At 39.0% G+C, this 24960-nt stretch overlaps 1 protein-coding gene across 8 annotated transcripts in view; it reads left to right on the top strand.

Annotated features, from left to right (window-relative positions):
• The window catches only part of CFAP43 (cilia and flagella associated protein 43), a 100335-nt gene that overhangs the window by 58161 nt on the left and 17214 nt on the right, over positions 1-24960 (top strand). For 5 of the 8 annotated variants that reach the window (XM_015460666.3, XM_010819894.4, XM_059881861.1 and 2 more), the window contains 12 exons: positions 115-262; positions 2314-2415; positions 3154-3231; positions 12251-12376; positions 14693-14797; positions 15850-15966; positions 16873-17100; positions 18917-19123; positions 20049-20138; positions 20431-20511; positions 21379-21504; positions 23639-23758. In XM_015460666.3, coding sequence (XP_015316152.2) covers positions 115-262; positions 2314-2415; positions 3154-3231; positions 12251-12376; positions 14693-14797; positions 15850-15966; positions 16873-17100; positions 18917-19123; positions 20049-20138; positions 20431-20511; positions 21379-21504; positions 23639-23758 — 1528 coding nt within the window. The remainder of the gene's footprint in view (positions 1-114; positions 263-2313; positions 2416-3153; positions 3232-12250; positions 12377-14692; positions 14798-15849; positions 15967-16872; positions 17101-18916; positions 19124-20048; positions 20139-20430; positions 20512-21378; positions 21505-23638; positions 23759-24960) is intronic. The other 3 variants (NM_001205849.3, XM_059881860.1, XM_010819895.4) reach the window with 3 other exon arrangements.

Genomic DNA, 24960 nt, shown 5'->3' with positions numbered 1-24960 from the left:
AACACTGCTAAATGTGTCTTTTTCAAATTGGGGTCGCACAGAGTCGGACACGACTGAAGTGACTTAGCAGCAGCAGCAGCAGCAGCCTATGTGTTTTCCTTTTTATTAATATAGGCGGTTTGGAGGAATCTTAGCCAATGATATTCTTGAATATAGCCAGCAACTTACAACTTACCTGAAGACCATCATGGATGAGGAGAATGATTATTTAAGTATAGCAAGAAGAGAATCCTTGGATTTGGAATCAGAATCTGAACATGCAGTTGAGTTTCAATACAGTTTTCTTTCTCCTTCCTCCCTCCCTCCCTCCTTTCTTGCCTTCCTTCCTAAATTGGTATGTTTTCAGATTATAGTTTTGTTTTAGCAGATATTTTAGTAATATTCCTCTTTATCCAGATATCCCATGATTTTCAAAAACAGCATGCACTACATTTAAGAGAAAAATATTCTACATTTTCTCAAAGCAAAATCACAAATATTACATTTCAGACCTAATTTAAAACCATAGTACAAAGTCTATCTGGAAAAAGAAATCTATTACAATTCTGGTGCTTGTTCAAACTAGTCTCTCTGTACTTTTGGATCATGTGCATTATTTAGAATGTGTCTACCCAGAGGACATTTATTCACTCAGTCATTTAATGTTTGTTGAGGGCCTACAGAGTGCTAAGCCATGGTGATATAGCCAAAAACAGTTGGGAAAATGTCTGCTTTCACGGAGCCTACATTCCAGTTGGGGCTTGGGGGTAAGCAGAGAAAGATACATGAATAATCAAATACATAAGGAAAATTAGATAGTAACAAGATCTATTTACTGAATAAAAAGGAGTTGGTGTGATAGTACTGGCTGGGATAGCCCCTGCAAGGAGAAGGTCTGTGACTTGACTTAAAAAAAAAGTGTGGGGGAGGGCAAGTACTCAGGGCAGAGGGAGAAAGAGCTTAGTACATTTGAAGACCTAAAAATAAAAAAGACCTGTGCAGTTGAAGTGAGCAAGGGAGAGTGGTAGGAGCTGAGGTCCTTGAAATGGGAAAAAGAATAGGCAAAGAAGGGCTTTGTAAACCAGGTAGCATTTGGACATAATTTTACATGTAGTGAGAACCTATTAAAGTGTTCTGAGCAAAGGATTTACAGGGTCTGATTTACACTTTTTTAAAAATGATTGCTTCTGCTGTGTGGAATATGATTCCGCCTGCTTTGACAGGCAGCAGATAGGCATAGGAGTGGAAGCAGACAGAGCAAGGAGTTAGAAAGCTCAGGTAACAGCAATAGAGGTAGAAGAGTGTTGTGGAGAAGGGGTAGACTCCAGGCAGGTTGTAGAGGTAGAGGGGACGGAACTCCTGATGAGTTGGACCTAGAGGGAAAGGGAAAGAAAGGACTCAAGGATGAAGCCTAGATCTTTTACTTGACGGTACCACTCACGGAGAAGGGAGAGACTATGGTAGGGGAGCCACTGTAGGGAGAAAGAAGAAAATCCAAAATCAGTCCCCTGGACTGAGCATGAGAACACTGTTAGAACACTGTTAGCATGAGAACATATCCAAGCGAGATACCAAGTAGGCCACGGTATAGATGTTCTGGGCAGAGTCCAGGATGCGAGATATTGATTTGACAGTCGAGGGTATATGAATGGAATTTAAAGCCATAACACTAGGTGAGATCATCATGGAAGAGTGGATGGTGAGAAATACAAGGGGCACTAAGACAGAGCGACTTCTAGAGACCAGGAGAAGAGTTCAGGGAGGCAAAGGAGATTGAGAAGAACCAGTGAGGAGCGGCCAGTGAAGAGAACCAACAGAGTGTGACATCCCAAACTCTCTCAAGACTTTTTGCCGCAAAGGGGAGGACAGAAATAGTGTGGCAGCTAAAAGGGAATGTGGTGGTCAGTGAAGAGCAGCTTTCCTGGGACAGGAGGTTCCAGAGCATGTTTAGATACTGTTGGGAAAGATTCAGTAGAAGGCAGAAATGGATGATACAGAAGGGTGATGCAGAGGCCTCAAAAAGGAAGAAAAGATTAAGATCCTAAGCACAAATGGTGGGGCAGGCCTTAACAGGCCATAGCATCTGGTCTACAGGAACAGCAAGAAGGCCAAGAGTGATTTGGTGATCATTGTTGCTTTCTCAGTAAGGGGCATGGCTGATATAAGGACAGATTGGAAGGAATAAAATTAAGCATTACATCTTGAGCAGGCAAAATGCTTATTAGTATTTTTTTTAATGCAACAAGTGCAGAGAGATTCAAGCAATGAAATGAAGTAGGGTAGGAGGAGAACTTGATGAATTTTTAATTTAAGAAATATCTGTCTTCTTCTAAGGTAACTGAGAATATGCAGTTAAGCACTGATTCATCACAAGAGGAATTAGTCAAAGTTGGTAATATAGAAGAAATTCCATGGATACAACAGAAAAGCCAAGAGGTATTCATAAAACATAAAAGAGGTTTGAAATAATGCTTTGTAGGTGTGTCAAGTAGATTCATTTCCTATGAAAACCCATTGGAAAGTTAGAAAGTGGAGATACTGGTTGGCAGAGCATTACATTGTATAAGTGTAACTTTCCTGAAAGTAAGCAAGCACACCAAACACAGCTCAGTCTTTCTAGATTAAGTTATATGAGCTTTAAGCACCGTACCTAGGCTAATGTGAAACCAAAGAAAAGTGTCCAGGTGTGCCAAAGCAAAGAATGAACTGTGACACCTCATGTTGCAGTACATTTGAGAGGATGCTGCAAGGTTGGCTTACATGGAAGGGGTGGATAAGGAACCGAGGAAGAGACACTGTGGCTTCAGATGTGCAGAAGGGTGACAGAGGTGGCGGCTGTGTCCGGATTTAGTCTGCTCTCGCTCGATACCCAAGGAAATAGCAGACTCGTTTTCCTTTATCAACTGTTCTGTTTAATTTTTCACTGTTTTCTTACTGTTGGCCTTATCATTGACCTCAGTTCCAAGTTGCTTCAGTGGTCACTTACATAGCAACAGTTTAGACTTAAGCAGAGTATTGCAGTGGTATCATTACTCCTTCATGTACACTTCATATTATTAGTCTTTTTAACTTTTTTCATCATTTTTCTAGAGAAGTGCTATCTGTGTATCTATATACATACATGTGTATCTCTGATCTCTTACTTATCTAAATGATGTACTTGTTCCATTCCAGGCCATCAAAAATGAGGTTAAATTGTTTTCCAACAAAAGGAAAGAGATAAAAAGAGGAATCAAAGCACTCGCTAAAACTGTAAGTGTTGTGATATCACAGCTAAGCTGTGACGACAAACTCCAAAAACATAATGGCATAGGGATGTGAAGCTTCTTTCTTTCCCTGTATCATGGTTCTGGGTGTTCAGGCCAGTGGCTACTCTGTTCCATGCAGTCATTCAGAGACTCTGCTATTTCTAGCACATGGCTTCTAAGGTTGCCTTGCTTGATTTCATCCCACTCAACTGGAAGAGGGAAAGAGCATGGAGGCATGCACTGGGCAAATCTAGAGGTGGCCCTTATTGTTAGATTGAACCACAGAGATTGCTATTTTATGTGGTTCAGCCAAATATACTCCAAATATTTTTCTGTTTTGTCTAAGGCATAGATCTAACTTTTTTTTAAAATAAACATTGCCTTTTACCAATTCATTTTATTGAATGTGGCCTTCCTTTTCCTGCTGATTTGCAGTGCCTCCCTGGATTCCCATGAATATGGAATTGTTTCTAGATACTCTGTATTCTGAAATTGAGCACTCATCTTTTCCTTAGCCAATTCCAAACTATTTTGATTGCTATAGATTTATAAAATGTGGTTATATCTTGAAAGTAATTCTCCCTTTGCTCTTCATTTTCAGAAAATGTTGGCCTCTTTATGCACAATTTTTTATTTGAATTTTTAAATCACTTTGTCAAGCTCTGTAAAAAACTCTGATTTATTTTATTTTATTTTTAATATAAATTTATTTATTTTAATTGGAGGCTAATTACAATATTGTAGTGGTTTTGCCATACATTGACATGAATCCGCCACGGGTGTACATGTGTTCCCCATCTTAATTGAGAATAACTGCTTACAGATTTGGAGAATTTCTTTGCCATCTCTGAAATTTTATACATATGTTTATCTATATTATTTAACATTTATGTTATAAATGTTATAAATCTTTTATATAGTATATAACATATCAATAAGTATATATATATTTTTTCAAATTTTTAACAAGTTATTTAGTGAAGTTTCATAGTCTAAAAGTGACTTTGTGTATGTTTCTTATTAGATCCTTTGTGGGTGGAATATTTTCTATTACATTTTCTAACTGGATACTACTGGATATGAATGTTACTAATTTTGCATATGACCACCTTTCTGAATTCTCTTTTTAGTTGTGTTGCTTTTTCAGTTGAATCTCTTGCATTGTGTAAATGGACTATCAATATCTTCTGAAAGTCATGTGTCTCTTATCAATCTTTATATTTATTTCTTTTTCTTATCTTATGGTAAGGGCTTCTAATGTAATAGTGGTCAGAACGTGCTTGTCTACTAACCTTAATAGGAACATTTCTAACTTTTAAGTGCAATGCCTACTATTTTTCTTAGATATCCTTGTTGTATAGGAGGCTTTATTGTTAATTTTATTGTGAAATTTATCAGATGTTTTGTATTCTTTGTATTCCTCAGATAGACTTTGGTCATTTTAAGTAGTACTCCAGATTCAACTTGCTAATGTTTTATTAGTATTTTTGTATTTCTAGTCATAAATAATATTGGTCTATTTTTCATATACTTTCTTGGTCTAATTATCATATTGGAGTTAGAACAGCATTATCAAGTGATTTGAGTAGCTTTCTACTTTTTTTCCCATTCTCTGGAATAGTTTGTATAAAATGGAAATTCTCCATTTCTTTAAAAAGGATTTGATAAACAACCCCCTTCTCCCCTCCCCCACATACATATAAAACTATCTGGCTCTGATGTCTGTAGCAGAGTTGATTCTTTCCTATTGTTTCAAGTTCTTCTATGGTTATCAGTCTTACCAGGTTTTATATTTCTTTTCAGGTATAGATTTAGTAAATTATATTTTCTTAGAAAACTGTTTGTCTAAATGTATAATATAAAATTATGTAATATTCAACTTTTTAAGTCTCTTCTGATTTTTGCATTATAGTTCTATTTTATTCCTAATGCTGTATGTTTGTGACTTTTATCTTTTTTCTTGATCACCCTATCCAACAGAATTTCTATTTTATTAACATTTCCAAAGAATCAGGTATGGTTTTATTGATTTGACTCTGTTATTTTGAGAGAACGTTATACTTAATTTTATACCTATACATTTTGTAAATTTAGGATTTGATCAATTTAGAATTTTATTCATTCTTCCTTCATTCAGTTTTATTTTTCCTCTCTTTTTTTAGTTGGAAGTGTGGTTTATTTCCTAGTTTTTTCCATTATACTGTGCATGTGACCATAAGTATTCCACTGTGTACCACTTGACTACATTGCATTGATTTTGATATGCAACTTTCTCATCATTGCTTAGTTGTAAATATTTCTAATTCCATTTTGAACATATCAACCAAAGGTTTTCTACAAGCATGTATGTATTTTTCTGTTTTTTATTTCCAGGTTGTTTTGTCTTTTATTTACTTACAGATTGTTTTGCATATCTTTCTGTTGCTAACTTTGGACTTTATTTCACTATGCTCAGTAAATAAAGCTTGTTGAGATTATCTCTGTGACCTTGTACCTGGTCATTTTTTGTGCGTGTTTCATGTGTTAGGAAAGAATATTTTGTTTTCTGGGTTTTGGGGGCAAGGTGGGTAAAGTGTTCTTTAAATTCCTATTAGATCAATCTCATGGTGTTAGTGAAGTTTATGTTTTTGCTGTTTAAACTTATTTCTAGGATGTGATAAGCAGTTTGTCAATTTATCCCTGTATTTCTATCATATTTATGTTAGATGAAAAAACGTGCATGACAGATTGCCTTGATAGATTGCTCCTTTTATCCTTGTGAAATATTTATCTTTGCTTCTTTGGCTGTTTTTAACTGTACACTTTAATTTTTATATTAATATTGTTGCTCTATTTCCTTTTGTTAGCTCTTATTTATATATCTTTTTCAACTGCTTTATTTACAACTTTATTATGTCCCCTAATTAGTATAGAGCTGGACTACTTTCTTTAAATCCTATCTAAGAGTTTTAATGGATGAATTTAGCCACATTGGAGAAGGCAATGGCACCCCATTCCAGTACTCTTGCCTGGAAAATCCAATGGGCGGAGGAGCCTGGTGGGCTGCAGTCCATGGGGTTGCTAAGAGTCGGACACGACTGAGCGACTTCACTTTCACTTTTCACTTTCCTGCATTGGAGAAGGAAATGGCAACCCACTCTAGTGTTCTTGACTGGAGAATCCCAGGGACGGGGGAGCGCAGAGTCGGACACGACTGAGCGACTTAACAGTTAGCCACATTAACTATAATTATTGATATGTTTAAACTTAATCCCTGCCATTTTACTTTGGGTTTTCTGTTAATTTCCAAGTTTTTTCTTTCTCCTTCTTCCCTATCTGTTTGGATTGCTTGTGCATTTTTTGTTATTATTGTTCTTTTCTTTCTTTCTTCTTCTTCTTCTTCTTTTTTTTTTTTTTTTTTACCATTTTGGGACTTTTTTTTTTTTCATAATTCTATTTTTTTTTCATTTCTATGGGACTTCCCTGGTGGTCTAGTTGTTAAAGACTCCTTGCTTCCAATGCAGAGGACAAGGGTTCAATCCCTGGCTGGGGACTAAGATTCCACATGCTGCATTGTGTGGCCAAAAAAAAAATCAAATTCTAGCCCACGTGCTTGACTTACTATTTTTTTTTTTAAACATTACCTGGTGCCTTCCTGCTTAATGGTATAGAGCACAGAGGCATTGACATTGCCTAGAATCTCAACCCCATCCCAGATATCCTGAATAAGAATCTATTTTGACACGATCCCCAGGTGATTCACAAGCACATTAAGTTGGAGAAACTCTGGTTTAGTGTGTGTCATACTATATGCATGCTCAGTCATTGCAGTCGTGTCAAACTCTGTGACCCTGTGAACTGTAGCCCGCCAGGCTCCACTGACCATGGGATTCTGCATGAAAGAATACTGGAGTGGGTTGCCGTGCCACCCTCCAGTCAAATCCATGTCTCTTACATCCCCTGCATTGGCAGGCGGGTCCTTTACCACTAGCACCACCCAGGAAGCCCATGTCATATCATATCTACCCTCCAGATTACAGTCCAGTGTGCTTACTTTGTTCTTACTTTTTACTTTCTCATCTCCTTCTGCTTCTCCCACTTTGTCTCACTGGTATCAGTTAGAATTATAGCTTAAATTGGTATTTTTTTAACTCTTAAAAATGTGTAAATCTTGTTTAGACTTAGTAAGAATTTCCTCTGACTTCAGTATATCCTTAATAATCCTTTCAGAGGGGTAGGTATTAGTGAACTTTCTGGGTCCCTGAATTTTTACAAATTACTCTATTTTGACTTCACACTTGAATGATGGTTTGTTGACTATAGAATTAGAGATTCAAAGTTTTTCTTCCACTTAAAACTTTGATCCAAAGCTATTGATCCGTTGTATTCTTGAATTCAGTGTCACTGATATGGGTTCTTCTCTTGGTCTTATTCTTCTATTTTTGTGATACTCTTTTCCTCTTTGGAAATGTTTAGGATTTGTTTCTTGTTCAACACAGTCTGTTTCTAGTCCTGGGTTATTCATTAAATCTTGACTTTTCATGCTTTATTGTGTCTTTAAAAAATTCTCCCTATTGTTTCTTTAAACATTGTGGCCCCAGTTCTCTTATTCTCTTCTTCTTAAAGTCATATTAGTAACAGGTTCTTCTAGATATATCACACACATTTATTGATTTTCCTTTTACACTTTCATCTTTTTATCCTTTGTTATACACAGGGAGGATTCTTAACTGATTTTTACCAATCAGTGTCTTCAACTGTGTCCATTTCACTATTCAGCCCATCTATTGAATTTTCTGTTTGTTTTGAAGATTAAACTTTTCAGTTCCATGATCTCTTAATTATTTTGATGATACAATATTTTGCATCCCTAGTTACTGTGAAATTCTACTCTTCTTGCTTGATTAACTGTTTTTCTCTGCATAACAAGTTTTCTGCTTATTAAATTTATTGTCTCTCTTCAGTGGTTTTGTTATACCCCAAATATTTGGAGATCTATTTTTTTGATTATTGCATGCTCATCTTTATAATTGAAATTCCCTGTTGTAATTTCACCACAACAGTGCAGCAAGCTTCAGAAGAAGATGTGTAGGAGATCTAACTTCAGCCGATAATCCCAGTCTACCTTTTGCCGGAATACTGTCCCATGGACCCTTGGGCTATGCTGCATCATTCAGATCCAACTGATTTTCATATTTCAGAACCAATTTCCATGCTCTGAAGCATTCTTTCTTCCTCTTTTGATTGCAGTATTGGATTTATTGATTTATTATACACTTCTTTCTCTTGATTTTATGGATTGGGGCAAGAAAGGAAGATTGCAAAGCCCATTCTCAGTCCATTTTGAAACTGAAGTCATTTTTTCCATTATATTGTCTTTGTTGTTTTGGTTGATTTGTAAGGGCTCTTTATATCTTGAAGATATTAATACTTTGTCATATATGTTGTAATATGTGTCCCCAAGAAAAAGAAATGCAAAAAAGCAAAATGGCTGTCTGAGGAAGCCTTACAAATAGCTGTGAAAAGAGGAGAGGAGAAAAGCAAAGGAGAAAAGGAAAGATATACCCATTTGAATGCAGAGTTCCAAAGAATAGCAAGGAGAGATAAGAAAGCCTTCCTCAGCGATCAATGCAAAGAAATAGAGGAAAACAACAGAATGGGAAAGACTAGAGATCTCTTCAAGAAAATTAGAGATACCAAGGGAACATTTCATGCAAAGATGGGCTCAATAAAGGACAGAAATGGTATGGACATAACAGAAGCAGAAGATATTAAGAAGAGGTGGCAAGAATACACAGAAGAACTGTACAAAAAAAGATCTTCATGATCCAGATAATCACGATGGTGTGATCACTCACCTAGAGCCAGACATCCTGGAATGTGAAGTCAAGTGGGCCTTAGGAAGCATCACTACAAACAAAGCTAGTGGAGGTGATGGAATTCCAATTGAGCTATTTCAAATCCTGAAAGATGATGATATGAAAGTGCTGCATCCAACATGCCAGCAAATTTGGAAAACTCAGCAGTGGCCACAGGACTGGAAAAGGTCAGTTTTCATTCCAATCCCAAAGAAAGGCAATGCCAAAGAATGCTCAAACTACTACACAATTGCACTCATCTCACATGATAGTAAAGTAATGCTCAAAATTCTCCAAGCCAGGCTTTAGCAATACGTGAACTGTGAACTTCCAGATGTTCAAGCTGGTTTTAGAAAAGGCAGAGGAACCAGAGATCAAATTGCCAACATCCGCTGGATCATGGAAAAAGCAAGAGAGTTCCAGGAAAATCATCTATTTCTGCTTTATTGACTATACTAAAGCCTTTGACTGTGTGGATCACAATAAACTGGAAAATTTGAAAGAGATGGGCAACCAGACCACCTGACCTGCCTCTTGAGATATCTGTATGCAGGTCAGGAAGCAACAATTATAACTGGGCATGGAACAACAGACTGGTTCCAAATAGGAAAAGGAGTACGTCAAGGCTGTATATTGTCACCCTGCTTATTGAACTTATATGCAGCATACATCATGAGAAATGCTGGGCTAGAAGAAGCACAAGCTGGAATCAAGATTGCCAGGAGAAATATCAATAACCTCAGATATGCAGATGACACCACCCTTATGGCAGAAAGTGAAGAGGAACTAAAAAGCCTCTTGATGAAAGTGAAAGAGGAGAGTGAAAAAGTTGGCTTAAAGTTCAACATCCAGAAAACTATGATCATGGCATCTGGTCCCATTCAGATCAGATCAGATCAGTCGCTCAGTCGTGTCTGACTCTTTGCGACCCCATGAATCGCAGCACACCAGGCCTCCCTGTCCATCACCAACTCCTGGAGTTCACTCAGACTCACATCCATCGAGTCACTGATGCCATCCAGCCATCTCGTCCTCTGTCATCCCCTTCTCCTTTTGCCCCCAATCCCTCTCAGCATCAGAGTCTCTTCCAATGAGTCAACTCTTCGCATGAGGTGGCCAAAGTACTGGAGTTTCAGCTTTAGCATCATTCCTTCCAAAGAAATCCCAGGACTGATCTCCTTCAGAATGGACTGGTTGGGTCTCCTTGCAGTCCAAGGGACTCCCAAGAGTCTTCTCCAACACCACAGTTCAAAAGCATCAATTCTTCGGCGCTCAGCCTTCTTCACAGTCCAACTCTCACATCCATACATGACCACAGGAAAAACCATAGCCTTGACTAGACGAACCTTTGTTGGCAAAGTAATGTCTCTGCTTTTGAATATGCTATCTAGGTTGGTCATAACTTTCCTTCCAAGGAGTAAGCGTCTTTTAATTTCATGGCTGCAGTCACCATCTGCAGTGATTTTGGAGCCCAGAAAAATAAAGTCTGACACTGTTTCCACTGTTTCCCCATCTATTTCCCATGAAGTGATGGGACCGGATGCCATGATCTTCGTTTTCTGAATGTTGAGATTTAAGCCAACTTTTTCACTCTCCTCTGTTTCTCATGATGTACTCTGCATAGAAGTTAAATAAACAGGGTGACAATATACAGCCTTGACGTACTCCTTTTCCTATTTGGAACCAGTCTGTTGTTCCATGTCCAGTTCTAACTGTTGCTTCCTGACCTGCATACAAATTTCTCAAGAGGCAGATCAGGTGGTCTGGTATTCCCATCTCTTTCAGAATTTTCCACAGTTTATTGTGATCCACACAGTCCTATTACTTTATGGCAAATAGATGGGGAAACAGTGGCTGACTTTATTTTTCTGGGCTCCAAAATCACTGCAGATGATGATTGTAGCCATGAAATTAAAAGACGCTTACTCCTTAGAATGTTATAATCAACCTAGACAGCATATTAAAAAGCAGAGACATTATTTTGCCAACAAAGGTCCATCTAGTCAAGGCTATGGTCTTTCCAGTGGTCATGTATGGATGTGAGAGTTGGACTATAAAGAAAGCTGAGCGCCAAAGAATCAATTATTTTGAACTATGGTGCTGGAGAAGACTCTTGAGAGTCCCCTGGACTGCAAGGAAATCCAACCAGTCCATCCTAAAGGAGATCAGTCCTGGGTGTTCATTGGAAGGACTGATGTTGAAGCTGAAACTCCAATACTTTGGCCACCTGATGTGAAGAGCTGACTCATTTGAAAAGACCCTGATGCTGGGAAAGATTGAGGGCAGGAGGAGAAGGGGATGACAGAGGATGAGATGGTTGGATGACATCACCGAGTCAATGGACATGGGTTTGGGTGGACTCCAGGAGTTGGTGATGGACAGGGAGGCCTGGCATGCTGTGGTTCATGGGGTCACAAAGAGTTGGACATGACTGAGCGACTGAACTGAACTGAATTGATGTGTCGTTTGTCTCTGAATCTTTTGAAGCTATAAACTTTTAAAGATATTTTTATTATAGAAATATTCAAATATACATATAAATAGAAGGAATAATAATCTAATAAATCTAATCACTAATAATGTTTCCTATACACCATCCACTAGGGCTTCCCAAGTGGCTCAGTGGTAAAGAATTCGCCTGCTAATGCTGGAGATCAAACCCAAGGAAACTTGGGAAGATCCTCTGGAGAAGAGAATGGCAACCCACTCCAGTATTCTTCCCTGGAGAATCCCATGGACAGAGGAGTCATGGGGTTGCACAGAGTTAGACATGACTAAGTGACTGAGCATGTGCATATACCCATCCTCTCCCATGCACCTCTCGCCATGCACATATACAGTATCCTCCAGGATATTTTTTTGAAAACTATCCTGGATTTCATATCATTTCACCTTTAATTATTTAAGTATATGTATCTAAAAGATAAGAACTCTGAAAATACTTAAGAAGAATACCATTAGCATACCTAAATATCTAATTTCTTAATATCATTACATATTTTTGTTGTTTTTAGATAAGTAAGCTTTTATGAATTAACCCTCTAACCTAATTCTTTGCTTGACAGTTACATTTAGATAAACAGAAAATCTATTTTTTATTGGTTGCTGTCTGAAGAGACTCAAGGAAGCATCTCTTTAAAGTTTAACTGTTTACTCATCTCCAACCTTTCCTACTTGAAAATTCAGGTTCTTGGCATGATGGAAGAAAATGAAGCAGTAGATGATATTGCAAAATTAGAGCAACAAGAATTTGGCCTGGATCTTGAAGAACTGGAAAGGCTGCGTAATGAAAATGAGCAAGAAGTGGAAAAGGTAGGGAAAAACTTTATTTAAGCACCATAAAGATTTAATAAAGAAAGTAAAAAGAAAATGGGAGGGAGAACTTTACCAGAATAATGCAAATAAAATAAAACTTTTCTACCATAATGTGAATAAAGCAAACTTAGTGTATATAATGGAATGAGTCAGAGAAGTTATGGGGAAGAAGAGCATCTAGACCAGCCAGACAACTGTGGTCTCTTCACCATGACTTTATGACAACCATCTTCTGCCATATATTTGAACATTTTTGAAAGTCTCCTCAGCCACCTGAAACCAACTTCAAACATTTTTTGTTTAGTAAGCCCTTTCTTAATTAGAGTTGAAATCATTCTTCCTGTACTCACCGATTCTTCTAATCTTTGAGCACCATCTACACTATAGCCATTGTGAAAGTGGTTGGAGAAGACTAGCAGTGTATCCCCTTTTCTTATTATAACAGATAGGAACCAAGCTAGGGCCTTTTTGAATGTTATTTGATTGTTGTAACAACCCAAAAAGGTAGGTTATTGTTTTCCTCACTTAAGGGAACCAAGTCATAGACACTCAGTCACTTGGTTAAGAGAATACAACTTGAGTCAGAGTCAGGAAGCAGTCCTGGTCTTGCCCACCATGCGTCTGGCTCATCCTCATTGGCCCTGGCCTCACTCGGGCCTGGGATACCACCAGCTTCTCCCAGCCCATTCATCTTGACCACCCTAAAATGAGTTGGCTTAGATGCCTGCTCCCATCCTCATCCTCTCATTGCTTCTTTCTTTAAGCTCATGTCTGACCGCTTGACCCCGTGAACCCGCCCCTCTGGACGCCTGACCACTGATGCAGCCACTGTGCTCACTTGACTCCAACCCATGCCTCTGCCCCAGAGGCCCCACTCCTTGTTTCTTATCAAATTCCTGTGCATCCCTGGAGGAGCTTCCTTGATCCTCTGACTCAGACTTTGGTACACAGATAGGCTCTTCACATGCTCATTTCCCTCATGTTGTTTATTTTTCCTGGACTCTGGGCTTTTGAGGAGATATCAGCCCTACACTGGATGTGATAGTAGAACCCAACAGTCCAGGACAGAACGCTGTTAGCAGATGGCACCATAAATCCACCTGGGAGCAGAATATTTGTCCCTGGGAAGAGCAAGGGATCCCTGTCCTAAAGAGACCAGGCTACTAGCCAGCTCTGGCCAGGATCCCATCAATAAGGAAAAGACCAAAGCCCAATAATGACCACGTGGACATTAATTAATATTAATTAATGCATAATAGTAATACTGTCCAACAGTATTAATATTTTTCTGAAAGGGTTGATCAAGTAGCCTCAGAAGTAGTAAAGGGAAGGCCTGAAAGGGCCCTGGAAATCAGTCAGATTCTGACAACTGATATGCCGAAAGAGCTGTTTATTTAAGAAAAAGTAATTTTAAACTGTTTTAGCCATTACCTCAATGGACAAAATCAAAAACAAAATGCAAATTAAACATGGTATTTGTTCAGACAATGAATAAAATAAAAATAAATCAGTGAATGAATGAATCTGGGAGACACTATTCTCAGCTAGTTTTCTAATAATTCTTCCAACAAAGTGAAATTAAAAAAAAAAGGTCTGCACAACATTGTAAATCAACTACATTTCAGTAAAAAAATTTTTTTGAAAAAATATTCTGAAGAGGACCCTAACAACTAAAGATTGTTGGGTGTCAGTTTCAGGCTAGCTCTTTTGGTAAATTCTATTAAAATAAGAATACTTCATCACTTAAATATTAGGTAATAGAATCAATTAAGGAGATAAAAGCTAATTAAGGTAACATGTTTCTAAATGGGAAAAAGTACATCATACGATCCCCAGGAGTAGTAGAACGTTCATTTCAAGGTGGATGTAAATAAAAGAATTTAGTACAGTAAAGACCCCAAGACAGAGGTCACAAACTGGCCCTTCAGATATGTGTTGACAAGAATTAAGCCAACATTTTTAGCTATTTCAAACTTTCTAATAAAACAAGAATACTTGGCACAGTGGGTTTGCTTCACCGCCTTGCACCAGCCAGCCAGCTCTGGGAAGTGTGTATGGCTATCTAGCTAACACAGCTGTGCAACGGCCCGTACACCTGCCTTGGCTCCTGTGTAGGATCTGCCTGCCCTTAGTGGTGTTCATGTTGACACCCTGGTCCTCAAGGAAGGGAATCCTGAGCCTCCAGACTAAACCTTAGGTTCCCAAAGATAGGGAATACCCCCTCCAGGTACATCTGGTTAAGGAATTTACAGTCAAGCTGTTTTCTTTGAGGTCACATTTTCAACATTGTTTTTCCCTTCTGTGTTCTTTAAGATAAGGAAGGATGTTGAGATGCAAAACCTAGCCAAGAGATATTTGGCTGAAATCATCAAAGAAGAATGCTGGAATTCAATGGCTGTGAAAGGCCGAGCTCTTAAGGTAACAGATGTAACTTCAAGTACATCTTAGCCAATGAAAATTTTCATTGAAAGTCTCATGGCAGAAAATTTTAAAAAGAAAAAGTGCAGGAAAGTCCATACATAGGAAAGCACACCATGCCTTGCCCCTTCCTGTGCTGAATCCGCCTCCGTGTGTCACTTTCTCTGGGTCTTATTCTTCCCTCTCTGCTCGGTCCCCGTGTGCTTCTAAACCAGCATCTCTTAAGATTTGTCTTACACCTCTTTCTCTCTTTCCTCTATGACACCACCTGCATCCAAGTCTCAATATGTCTATTCCGAAGAAGCCACCTCACTCACATTCCACACAGATTGCAAACTAGATCTAGTAATGTTCACATTTCTACCTGTGTCTAGCTTCACATTTTCTAAAGGGCTGTTTTTGTGCCTTTTTATTAAGATTCCTCCCAACGCAGTTTCCCTCTTTGTCTAGGTAACCTAAAGTCCCAGTTTATGCCTGTGATCCTGGAGTAGCTATTAACAGCACCTTTTTCACTTTTTAAATATGCCATCTGTTTAGATCATGAAGTACTGGTCACCCTACATTTATGAGCTCGAGTATTGCTCTAAAACAGGGTTTCTTGAGAACGGCACATTTGGGGCTGGATAATTCTTTGTTATGGGTGCTGTCCTGTGAATTGGAGGATTTTTGCAACCTTCCTAGCCTCTGTCCACTAGGCCCCAGTAGAGTCCACCACACCCATCAGTGACAGTCAAAACTGTCTCCAGACTTTGCCAAACGTCCCTGGGGGCCTGAAGAGGAGGGGACAGGGGCAGGCAAAATCACTTCTAGTTGAGAAGCACTGCTCTAGAAATAGATCTTTCACAAAAGCACAGTATTTTCTCACAAAGGTTACACCAATACTGATGGCGTGCGTTGTTCTTTTTTAAAAACTTCCATCAGCCATTTTGCTTATGCAGGATGGTAACCTATGAATTAGTTTTAATCAGAGAAAACATCTCCCACAGTGCCCCAGATACACATAATTGTACTGAAAATGTATTTTTTTTCATTTTGCTTTTTTCACCCCCAAGTGCTTTCACATCCCCTATGTGGTTGAGAACTTCCCAATGAAAGAACGCACAGATGAGGAGTTGAAAGAATTGAAGAGAGTTTTGCAGCAAAAGAAGATTGAAACAGAGTGTCTTAAAGTACAATTTTAAATATATATATGTGTGTTTATATACGATGTTTTCTATTTGAGTATTTCCTTCATACAGACTTGAGTTGGAATACTACTTAAGATAAGGCTAGATATTGTTTATGTTTGTGTTTGTGGTCCTTGTTCACATGTACAACATATTCTAATGAATACAGGAGCCTATATCTCAATAGTAAGTCTAGAACCTATATCCTAACAACTTTGACCATCCCTCAAATATGATGATATACTTGTAAAAATTATATCTGGGAGTTTGTTCTTGTTCTGGTCATGAATTCTTCATCCACTCATAACTCATTTTTATCATCTCTTATCACTGGGGATTATATTTTAAGATAGTTGGCCAGGGATGAAGTAGAATCTGTTTTGCTGGGATATATGGTTTTCCTAAAGTAGTCCTAGCATTTCCCTCCCAACAATCTCTGTCAAACCACTTAAAAATACTGTCCAATTGGTATAGTTTCATTTCAGCCAGAACTTTGCATTCATTCTTTTTCTGAAACATAAATTGAAGGCATGCTTAATTCTTCTTGCCTACATATAACAGTCCTATGGGAGTAAGTTCCTATAAAACATGAAGAGAAGGTATATTTTTTAATGCTTAAGTACCAAGAAAGACTCAAAATATTTACAAGCAGCTGTCATCCTGACAGAAGAATATGAATATTACACACTATGAAGAACATTTTTTAGTTTCATGATTTATCCACAGTTTATCAGTTTCTGAAGCTTTCTCTTCAGCAGGTTCAAGAACTATCCATCACTTTAAATTCAGTTGCTGGCAAGACAATTAACATTTTTAAATACTTGTTGAAATAATTAAGTTGTCTCAAACTTGCTCTTTAGAGAATTCTTCTTATTGCATAACTCTCATTTCATCTTTTTCTATATTTAGCTACGGAAAGAAATTGTAGAGGTTCAGTCTGCAATTACATTGGTTAAAAAGCATCATGAAGAGGAGGATGAAGAAGAGGAAGAAGATGGGACAGTAAAAGATACCAGCTTGCCGAATTACATGCTTGGCAGTCTGAGTACTGATTTTAGGGTACATGCCTCTTTATTGTCAAGCCAACTGGAACTTCATTCCAGAGAGGAGAAAATCAACCAAATTATATTGCTGAAAGTGGGTGAATTTTTTCTTTATCTTTGAAAACCTCAAACTTTCCATGAAGTGTCCTGCAAAGGCTCAAACTGAAATCAAATGCCAATCAAATGATGTCCTTAAAGTACACAGAGAAACATGCAGATGGCTAGCTCTATTTTCTTTAAACAGGGCTTATGGACAAGAGTTGTTTTCATCAATGTGGAGTGGGTTCTGTGATAGCAGGTTTTGTAAAGAGAACCCTCCACTGGCTAACATCACAAAGCATCTTTCTACAAAGATCTTTGGGAAGCTCAAAGATAAAAGAAATCCTTGAATGCCACCTTCTAGGTAACCCAGATGTCAGTTAGGAACTCCTTGTAAGATCAAGATGTGATTGCTTATCTATCTCCTTAATCTGGGGAAATACCATTTCCTTTCTAAGATTTCTATAATTTCTGGGGCTCAGGGATAAGGTATGGTGTCCTTCAGGCTCTAAGCTCCTCCTCGCTTTCAACCCAACAAGTCAGCTTCAGAACACACCACCTGTACATGCCAACTGAAGGCTTTTGAAAACCCAGTAACTTGAGATTGCACCAATGCAGATGGTTTGATATTTAATGTTTGGTCCTCCCTATTCCTGAAAATCTTTCAGCCCTGTCTGCAATTTGAGTTCTAACTTCCTACTATGTTATTCTGCTGTCTCTTCCTATTTTTTCTCTTCTTCATCTCCTCCAATACCTGAAATTCCTATGTATTTATTCTGAGAACTGTTTAGTTATCTCTTTGGTTGCTTAGCTTCTGCTGACTTATGCCTTCAGTGTCCCACCTTCCTGCCACTTTATTAAAACCTCTTCTCTACAGAAAGTATTTTCAGGCTAGGAGAAATTCTGGTGCCAGCTGCTAAGACCATTTTCCACCCTGCTTTAATGGTTTCATCTTCAGTAGAATAGATACATAGACTGAACTCTGATGATAAAATTAAGTCTACTTTTAGTTTGACCCATAATTCTACTCATCAGTAGAGCTAGGGGCAAAGCAGTTGCCAAACCAGAGATACCTTAGTAATTGGCTGATCCAACTAGCTAGCTTGGGCTCCCTTTCTAGTTAAAAATGACCTGTCCATACAGAGGAAGAATATTGTACATGGTTGTGCTTCTTTGGGAGCTTCTCCAAACAACCTCTACAACCCATCTTCTCTTCACCTCGTCTACCCAAACACGATTCCAAAAAAAAAAGACTTTTCCCAACTTAAATACTGAATGAGAGTGTTAGTAGCTCAATCGTGTCTGGCTCTTTGCAACCCCACGGACTGTAGCCCACCAGGCTCCTCTGTCCATGGAATTCTCCAGGCAAGAATACTGAAGTGGGTAGCTATTCCCATCTCCAGTTGATCTTCCTGACCCAGAGATCAAACCCCGGTTTCCTGCATTGAAGGCAGATTCTTTACCATCTGAGCCACCAGGGAAGCCCAAATACTGAATGTTGCTTTTCAAATGTTCTTATGATGGATTTAAAAAAAAAAAAAAAAGCATACACAAAAGTAGAGAAAATAGTCCAAAGAGCCTCCACATATCCATTATCCACTTCAGCATTTGTTAATATACCTGCACACTGAATTACAATGTACATTTCTGGTATACATTGTGGTGTAACAGTTATGCTGTTGCCTTAATCCTGCTCATGGTCAGATGCCACTATAGATTACTGAACCAAAAAATGACTTAATGCAAACAGTATTTTAGATTAACTTGTGTATAATTTGTAAAATGATTTTGGAGAAAAAGTAAAAATGTGGGCCCATGTTGCCAGTAAGGGTATAATACATGATGTGTTTATAATAACATTGATATTTCAGGATATTATTTACAAGGTAAAAACAGCTTTCAATAGTGAGTTTGATGCCGCATATAAACAAAAAGAGATTGAAATTGCGCGTGTGAAGGAAAAAAATGTAAGGATTAAAGAAATTATTTTAGATCTGCAGTTGGAAGAATCAGTCTGGCAACCAGAATTTGAGGACTGTGAAAAGCCAGAGAGAACACTTGTTGTGGAAAGTAGTGAGGTATGATTATCTGTGTATCATCTCTCGCCTTCTTTCTCACGACATTTTCCAGGCTCTTATTTATTCTTCTTGTTTTTGCTGCTAGAAGCAACTGTATAAGGTAGAAATCTTGGTTATAAGTAACAAAATCAGCTAACATAGCCCCAGAAATAATGAGGATTTCTTTTATGAATCCCATGGAGTCCAGACAAGATTTGGACACCAAGCCTAGAAAGAAGCAGGAACCACATACCAGAGCCTTGTGAGGAGACCAGAGGTGCTCTTTCTTCATCTTTTGATTGACTTCTGTCTGCATTTCAGCGGCCTCTAGTAGTTTCTGTGTTACATCTCCTATATTCTAGAGAGCATCTGGTCCAAATGATAATCTCTTAGTCATAGGTCCAGATTTGCCTGGAAAGAGGCTCTTTGGGCCAACTTGGGTCCAGCACCTATAGCCATAGAGGTTGGGTCACATCATGGGAATGAGACTGATGGAGCTCCAGTAATTATGTAGCCATTACAACAGTGTGGGTTCCAGAGGAAGGGGCTCACTGGACAGCCTTCTTAAAACCTGTTTGGCACTGAGACAGTTACAATTAAATACCTAAAGAGAACATTTCAAATATGACCATATTTCATTTATAAGAAGTGATTCAAAGAGAATACCTTTGCTCACATGAAACAATCTTGATTATTTCAGGGCAAAAGATAAAAGTGTTGCTTAGCGGTAATAGTAGCACTAACAGTCCCTGTTGAAAGTAATCATCTATTTTTCTAACTCTCTCATTTTGGATCTCATCTTCATTCCAAAATAGGAAATTGGTGGCAAAACCTGGGTATTCCCTCTATCCCCCTAATTCCGTCTAACCTCCTCCCAGTGTGTAGAAGGTAACTTTGGTTTGAGTTTTGTAAGAATAACAGCAGGAAACTGCATTTTCTCTTTCAGATTTCAGCTCAAAGACATATTAAACCATGGCAAAAAGCCAAAACAGACTTGCTTGTGACCCGTGAAATGGAGCGATTGCTTCTGACACGGGTATGCAGTTTTTCTCTGGTTGTACCTAAGACCCTTTTTCCTTTCAGGGATACTTGTTCCTCACTTGGTTGAATAGTCTTGTACTTTACTCCACCAGAGAGACACATTAGGGCATTCGTCGTGGTCAGAGGTCACTGGAATCTCAGTGGCTTCTTCTCCCCTCCACGCATGCCACTGCCCACCCTCCCCAGTCCTAAATACAGTCAATCTAACATTGGGGTGGGGCTGTCCCTAGTGCCACTGGAGTGCTCTCTGTCTCAGTGACCCTCTCTGACCCTGGCTCTTTCCCAAGGGCCCTGACTCAAGACGCCGAGCCCTCATGGACATGATGGGAGGAGTTCTGGAAGTCAAGAAGGAAGACATTTTGAGAATGGTGAGATTCCTGGCCATCCTTATGGAAGGTGGAATGGGATGGAGCAAGCTACTTAAACATGACCATTTTTTCCTATGTGAACCTAAATTTTAGAAATTCTACAGCAATAAATACACCACCCCCAGTGCCTCATAAGGGCTTCCCTGGTGGCTCAGACAGTAAAGAATCTGCCTGCAATGCAGGATACCCAGGTTCGATTCCTAAGTCAGGAAGATCCCCTGGAGAAGGGAATGGCAACCCACTCCAGTATTCTTGCCTGGAGAATTCTATGGACAGAGGAGCCTGGCGGGCTATAGTCCATGGGGCAGCATAGAGTTGGACATGACGGAGTGACTAACATTTTCACTTCACTCAGTACCTTATAAACATGTACCAGGCAAATAAGAAGTTTGAAACCACAGGCTTGTCCTCCAATCTGGAAAAAAGCCAACAAATGAACAACTGAAAAAGCAACTACAGTGGTTTTGGTCTCTACAGAAAGCAGGGATAAAAAAAAAAAAAAAAAAGCAGGGATAAAATTTCACCTGTAATTCTCCAGATACACCAAGGAACATGCCCTTTGATACCTGATATAGGTATCCCTGGAGCTCTGACATAGCTCTAGCTATGAGGATATCAACTTGCAAGTCTGAACTTGTCAGCTCAGAATCAGGGTTCATCCCAAACTATTCACCCTGGCTTAAGTCACAGAAAAACAGTTGTAACATTTTTTCATATCCTTTGGTCAAAGCGTTAGGTCATTGTCTCGCCAGTGTAAAGAACTATACCCTTTTAAAGGGCTCTTTTTTAAAACTGTAACAGTAACTGTGAGTTTTACTGTATTGCTACATTTATATTTAACCTAGATGCTTTCCTTTATTTCTTCAGGTGATTCCTCAGCCTCCGTTCATGGTAAAACCTGATGCTTTGTGGTCTGAAGAGGAAAGGAAGCTCTTCAAAGAGTATGAGAAAAAAGTCAAGGAGTTAAATGAAGAAAGAGATAAGTATAGAAAGGTCAGAAGAGCAGAGAATATGGCCTACGTTACCAAGGGTTTTGTTTCAGTATCTTTTCAAATGACATTTCAAAAGGCATTTTCTCAGTGCCTTTAGTAACCTCAGGATGTTGTTTCAGCTTAAACTCTCAAGAGAATGTGAGGAAGTGAATGCAGATAAATTTAAAGACTTAGAACAATTTTAAACAATAAGAACACACAGCAAAATTGAAGGTTCTTATTGATTTCCCATTTTACATCATTTCAATTCATTTGATCCTCCAGTCATTCTTCAGATGTTTAATGAACTCCTATGACAGTATGTTCAAGGCACCGTAAGGTACTTCTGTCTCTTGCCTACATCAATTTAAGCTGTAGGCTCTTGCTGTATTTGCTCTCAATTTCCAAGAAAAGACTTGAAAGAAGAATGACGCAATCAATAGAATTCTAATTTGAGATTTTTGAAATGCAGGTCTCCTACTTTTCTCTTTCCATCATAAAGAAACATTCCAACATTGAAATTGCTTACAATTCTAATAGAGATGTAAAAGGTGATGGTATACAACCAAGTTAATATTTATCCTTCTGTGAAGAAAGTAAAATCATACCGTCATTCAAGGCAGGACAGTTTGTCAGCTTTATAGAGGCCATATTTTATGAACATCTCCTTTGAACCTATTGTTAACTGGTCCCTGTTTTTATTCACTGCAGTCCTCTAACAGTGCCCTTGCGTTTTATCCAAAATAAGTAGTTCTGAGTGCACTAAAGATGTCAAGAAGTTAACGGAATTCAGATGCCTAAAGTGGTGGCATTTGCTCCATGGTCTTGCACTGTAAAATGGTCTCTTGCCTACAGCTTCACCCCCTGCCCCTTGACCATGCTCACCTGGTAAAAAGTCAGCCTTGATTAAACCAGCACTCAACTTTTTCTGCATTCACACCATACAGTGGGTGAAGAAATATAACAAAGTGACTATAAGTTTTGCTTTTGGAGTTGGACAGTTTGCATCCAATGTGGCTCGTGGAAATGTTATTATCTCTCAAAACCTGTCTCCTCATCTGTAAAATGGCCATTCTGGAACCTTTCTTCTGTACTGTTGTGGGAATGCAAGAAGGCAATACCTGTAGTTTTCTTAGCATTGCCCCCAAACTCAGGAAATGACCCCATGTTAGCTATTTTAAAGAATAAAAATAATAGTTCACACTCATAGTATTAAGAAAAATTAAAAAATTAAATCACTGTGAGATCATTAAAAAAAAGAAAAGAAAAAATGCTCCATGGTTTCACTCTGATGACCTTAGTCTTTATTGGGTTCTTAAAGCTGCTCAACGATGCTATCCCCCCCAGCTTTCAGTTTCCCCCTGGTTTAACCTGGTGGATCTTTTTTAAAATACAGATTCAGATTTTTTCATTCTGAGGACAGAGAAGCCCCCTGAGATTCTCCATTTCTGTTGAGCAACCACACGGTTCAGCTGCTGCTGCTGGTCGGTAGTCTACACTTTAAGTGGCAAGATCCTAGAGGACCATGCCGTGTGCTCTCCTCTGTCCTCGGACTTCCGACACCTGACCCTCAACTCTCCCCTTGGTTTCGCTCAGAGAAGAGGAGCAACTAGAAGAGATTTTCCTTACCCTTCTCCCACCACATCTACCACCCACCCGCCTTGAATCCATATATCCTTCCTCCCTTTCTGTTCCTTGTGGGTAAAATGGCCTTGTAGCCACCCACGCCTCGTGTTCCACTCCATGTGCTGGGTCCCGTCCCATCCATCTGCTTAATGCTGTCGCTCCAGCCCTCGCCCCCATTTCCCTGCAGCACCAGTTTGCCCCTCTCTACTGGATTTTCCCGTAGATGCATGCTGTAGTCTTAGGTGTTGTATACATCTCTTATATTTACAAAAGAAAAAAGACTCCTTTGTAGGTTTGTTTAAAAAAAAAAAAAAAAAAACCTTTGTATTATGGAAAATGTCAAACATATGTAAAAGTAGAGAGACAATATAACAGACCCAGGAGTAACATCTGTGGCTGAAGGGGAAGCCCAGAACACCTCACAAGGCCTGCCCTCCACCTGCCCCTTCCTTTTGGCAAAATGTAAACAATCACTCCCTAGGAACATCTGATGTTCCAACATGTTGACTTTGCTGCTGATTTCCTTTTAGTCTTTAGAAACAGAAATGAAGAAACTTCAAAATTCTATTCAAGAAGGCACACAGAATTTTGATGAACATTTGAAAAGACTCTTTGAAAGGAGAGTGAAGGCAGAGATGGTTGTCAACCAGGTAAATAAAAGCCTCACTTATATGACATTCTTTTAAGGAGCCTCCAAGGCCTTTCACTCTTCTTAGGATAAAGACCAGCACCCTGTCTGGCAGGAAGGCCCTGACCTGCTGGCTCTGCATCCTGTTCCAGCCTCATCTGTACCACCCGCCCCCTCACTTGCCATGTTCCACTCTCTGCCACCTGGTTCACACCACCTCCTTGCTCCCAACTCTGCCAATAATACTGTCTTCCAACCTCTTTGCTTCCTGCACTATATTTACGCATCTGTCAGGTCCCAACTAGGTTAGATCTTCCTGTTATATATTCTGTTCTTTTACTTTCTATCACTTAGTACAACTGAATTTTAATTTATTGAGTTACTTTTTAATGCTCCCAAGACTAAGCTCCATGAGGGTAGGGACTGAGTCTCTCTTGTTCATCCTTATATTTCCAGCAACTGGCAAAGGGTTGGGCTCATCCTATATGTGGAATGATCAAATAGTCTACATGCCCCAAAAAATCAGATGAAAAATCTGACTTACTTTGATTCAGCAGTAAGAATGTAAATGAAGTATATAATAACTTAAAAACAAGAAGACAAAGAATGAAGCCTTTAAATTCTGAGGGAAAATTATTCCTAACAGATTCTATGTCAGACCAAACTATTAATTGAATGTAAAAAGAGAGTAATGATATTTTGAGAAATGCAAGGTCTCAAAAATTTTTGAGCACCCATTCTCTGCAAGTTAATGGAAGATGAATCTCACCAAAGCAAAGGGGATCAACCAAGAAAGATGAGAGGAGTTAAGGAAGCTCCTGGACAGTATCTGTATTGTCAGGGTCCCAACAGGAAAAATACCCTGAAAGGGTTACATTTAAGAGAGGGAATGCAGGGACTCCTAACTGAGGTATGGGCAGGGTTAAGGGAAACAGCAAAGAGTGGTGAAACTCCCAGAGACTAGAGGTAATGGGAAGCCAGTATCATGACTAGAGCTAAAGAGGCAAGGGAAGGGCACTATTCCCAGGACCCAGTAAGACCTGTAGCCATGGGAGACGGGCTGTTCCTCAGGAGTTGTGGCCACAGAGAGAAGAACATGGTCACAGGCCCAGGAGGGAGGGAATGGGTGCATATAGTAGTTGGTGGGGGAGATTGAGAATGAGTGCTCCAGCATTAGTCATAGGAGTGCATTAATCATAATGGCCCCAAAGTGGAAATAACCCA

This window comes from Bos taurus, chromosome 26 (genome assembly GCF_002263795.3).
Source record: "Bos taurus isolate L1 Dominette 01449 registration number 42190680 breed Hereford chromosome 26, ARS-UCD2.0, whole genome shotgun sequence".
Taxonomy (NCBI): Eukaryota; Metazoa; Chordata; class Mammalia; order Artiodactyla; family Bovidae; genus Bos; species Bos taurus.
Note: the sequence above shows the minus strand (reverse complement) of the source record. Positions and strands in the feature narration are given on the sequence as shown.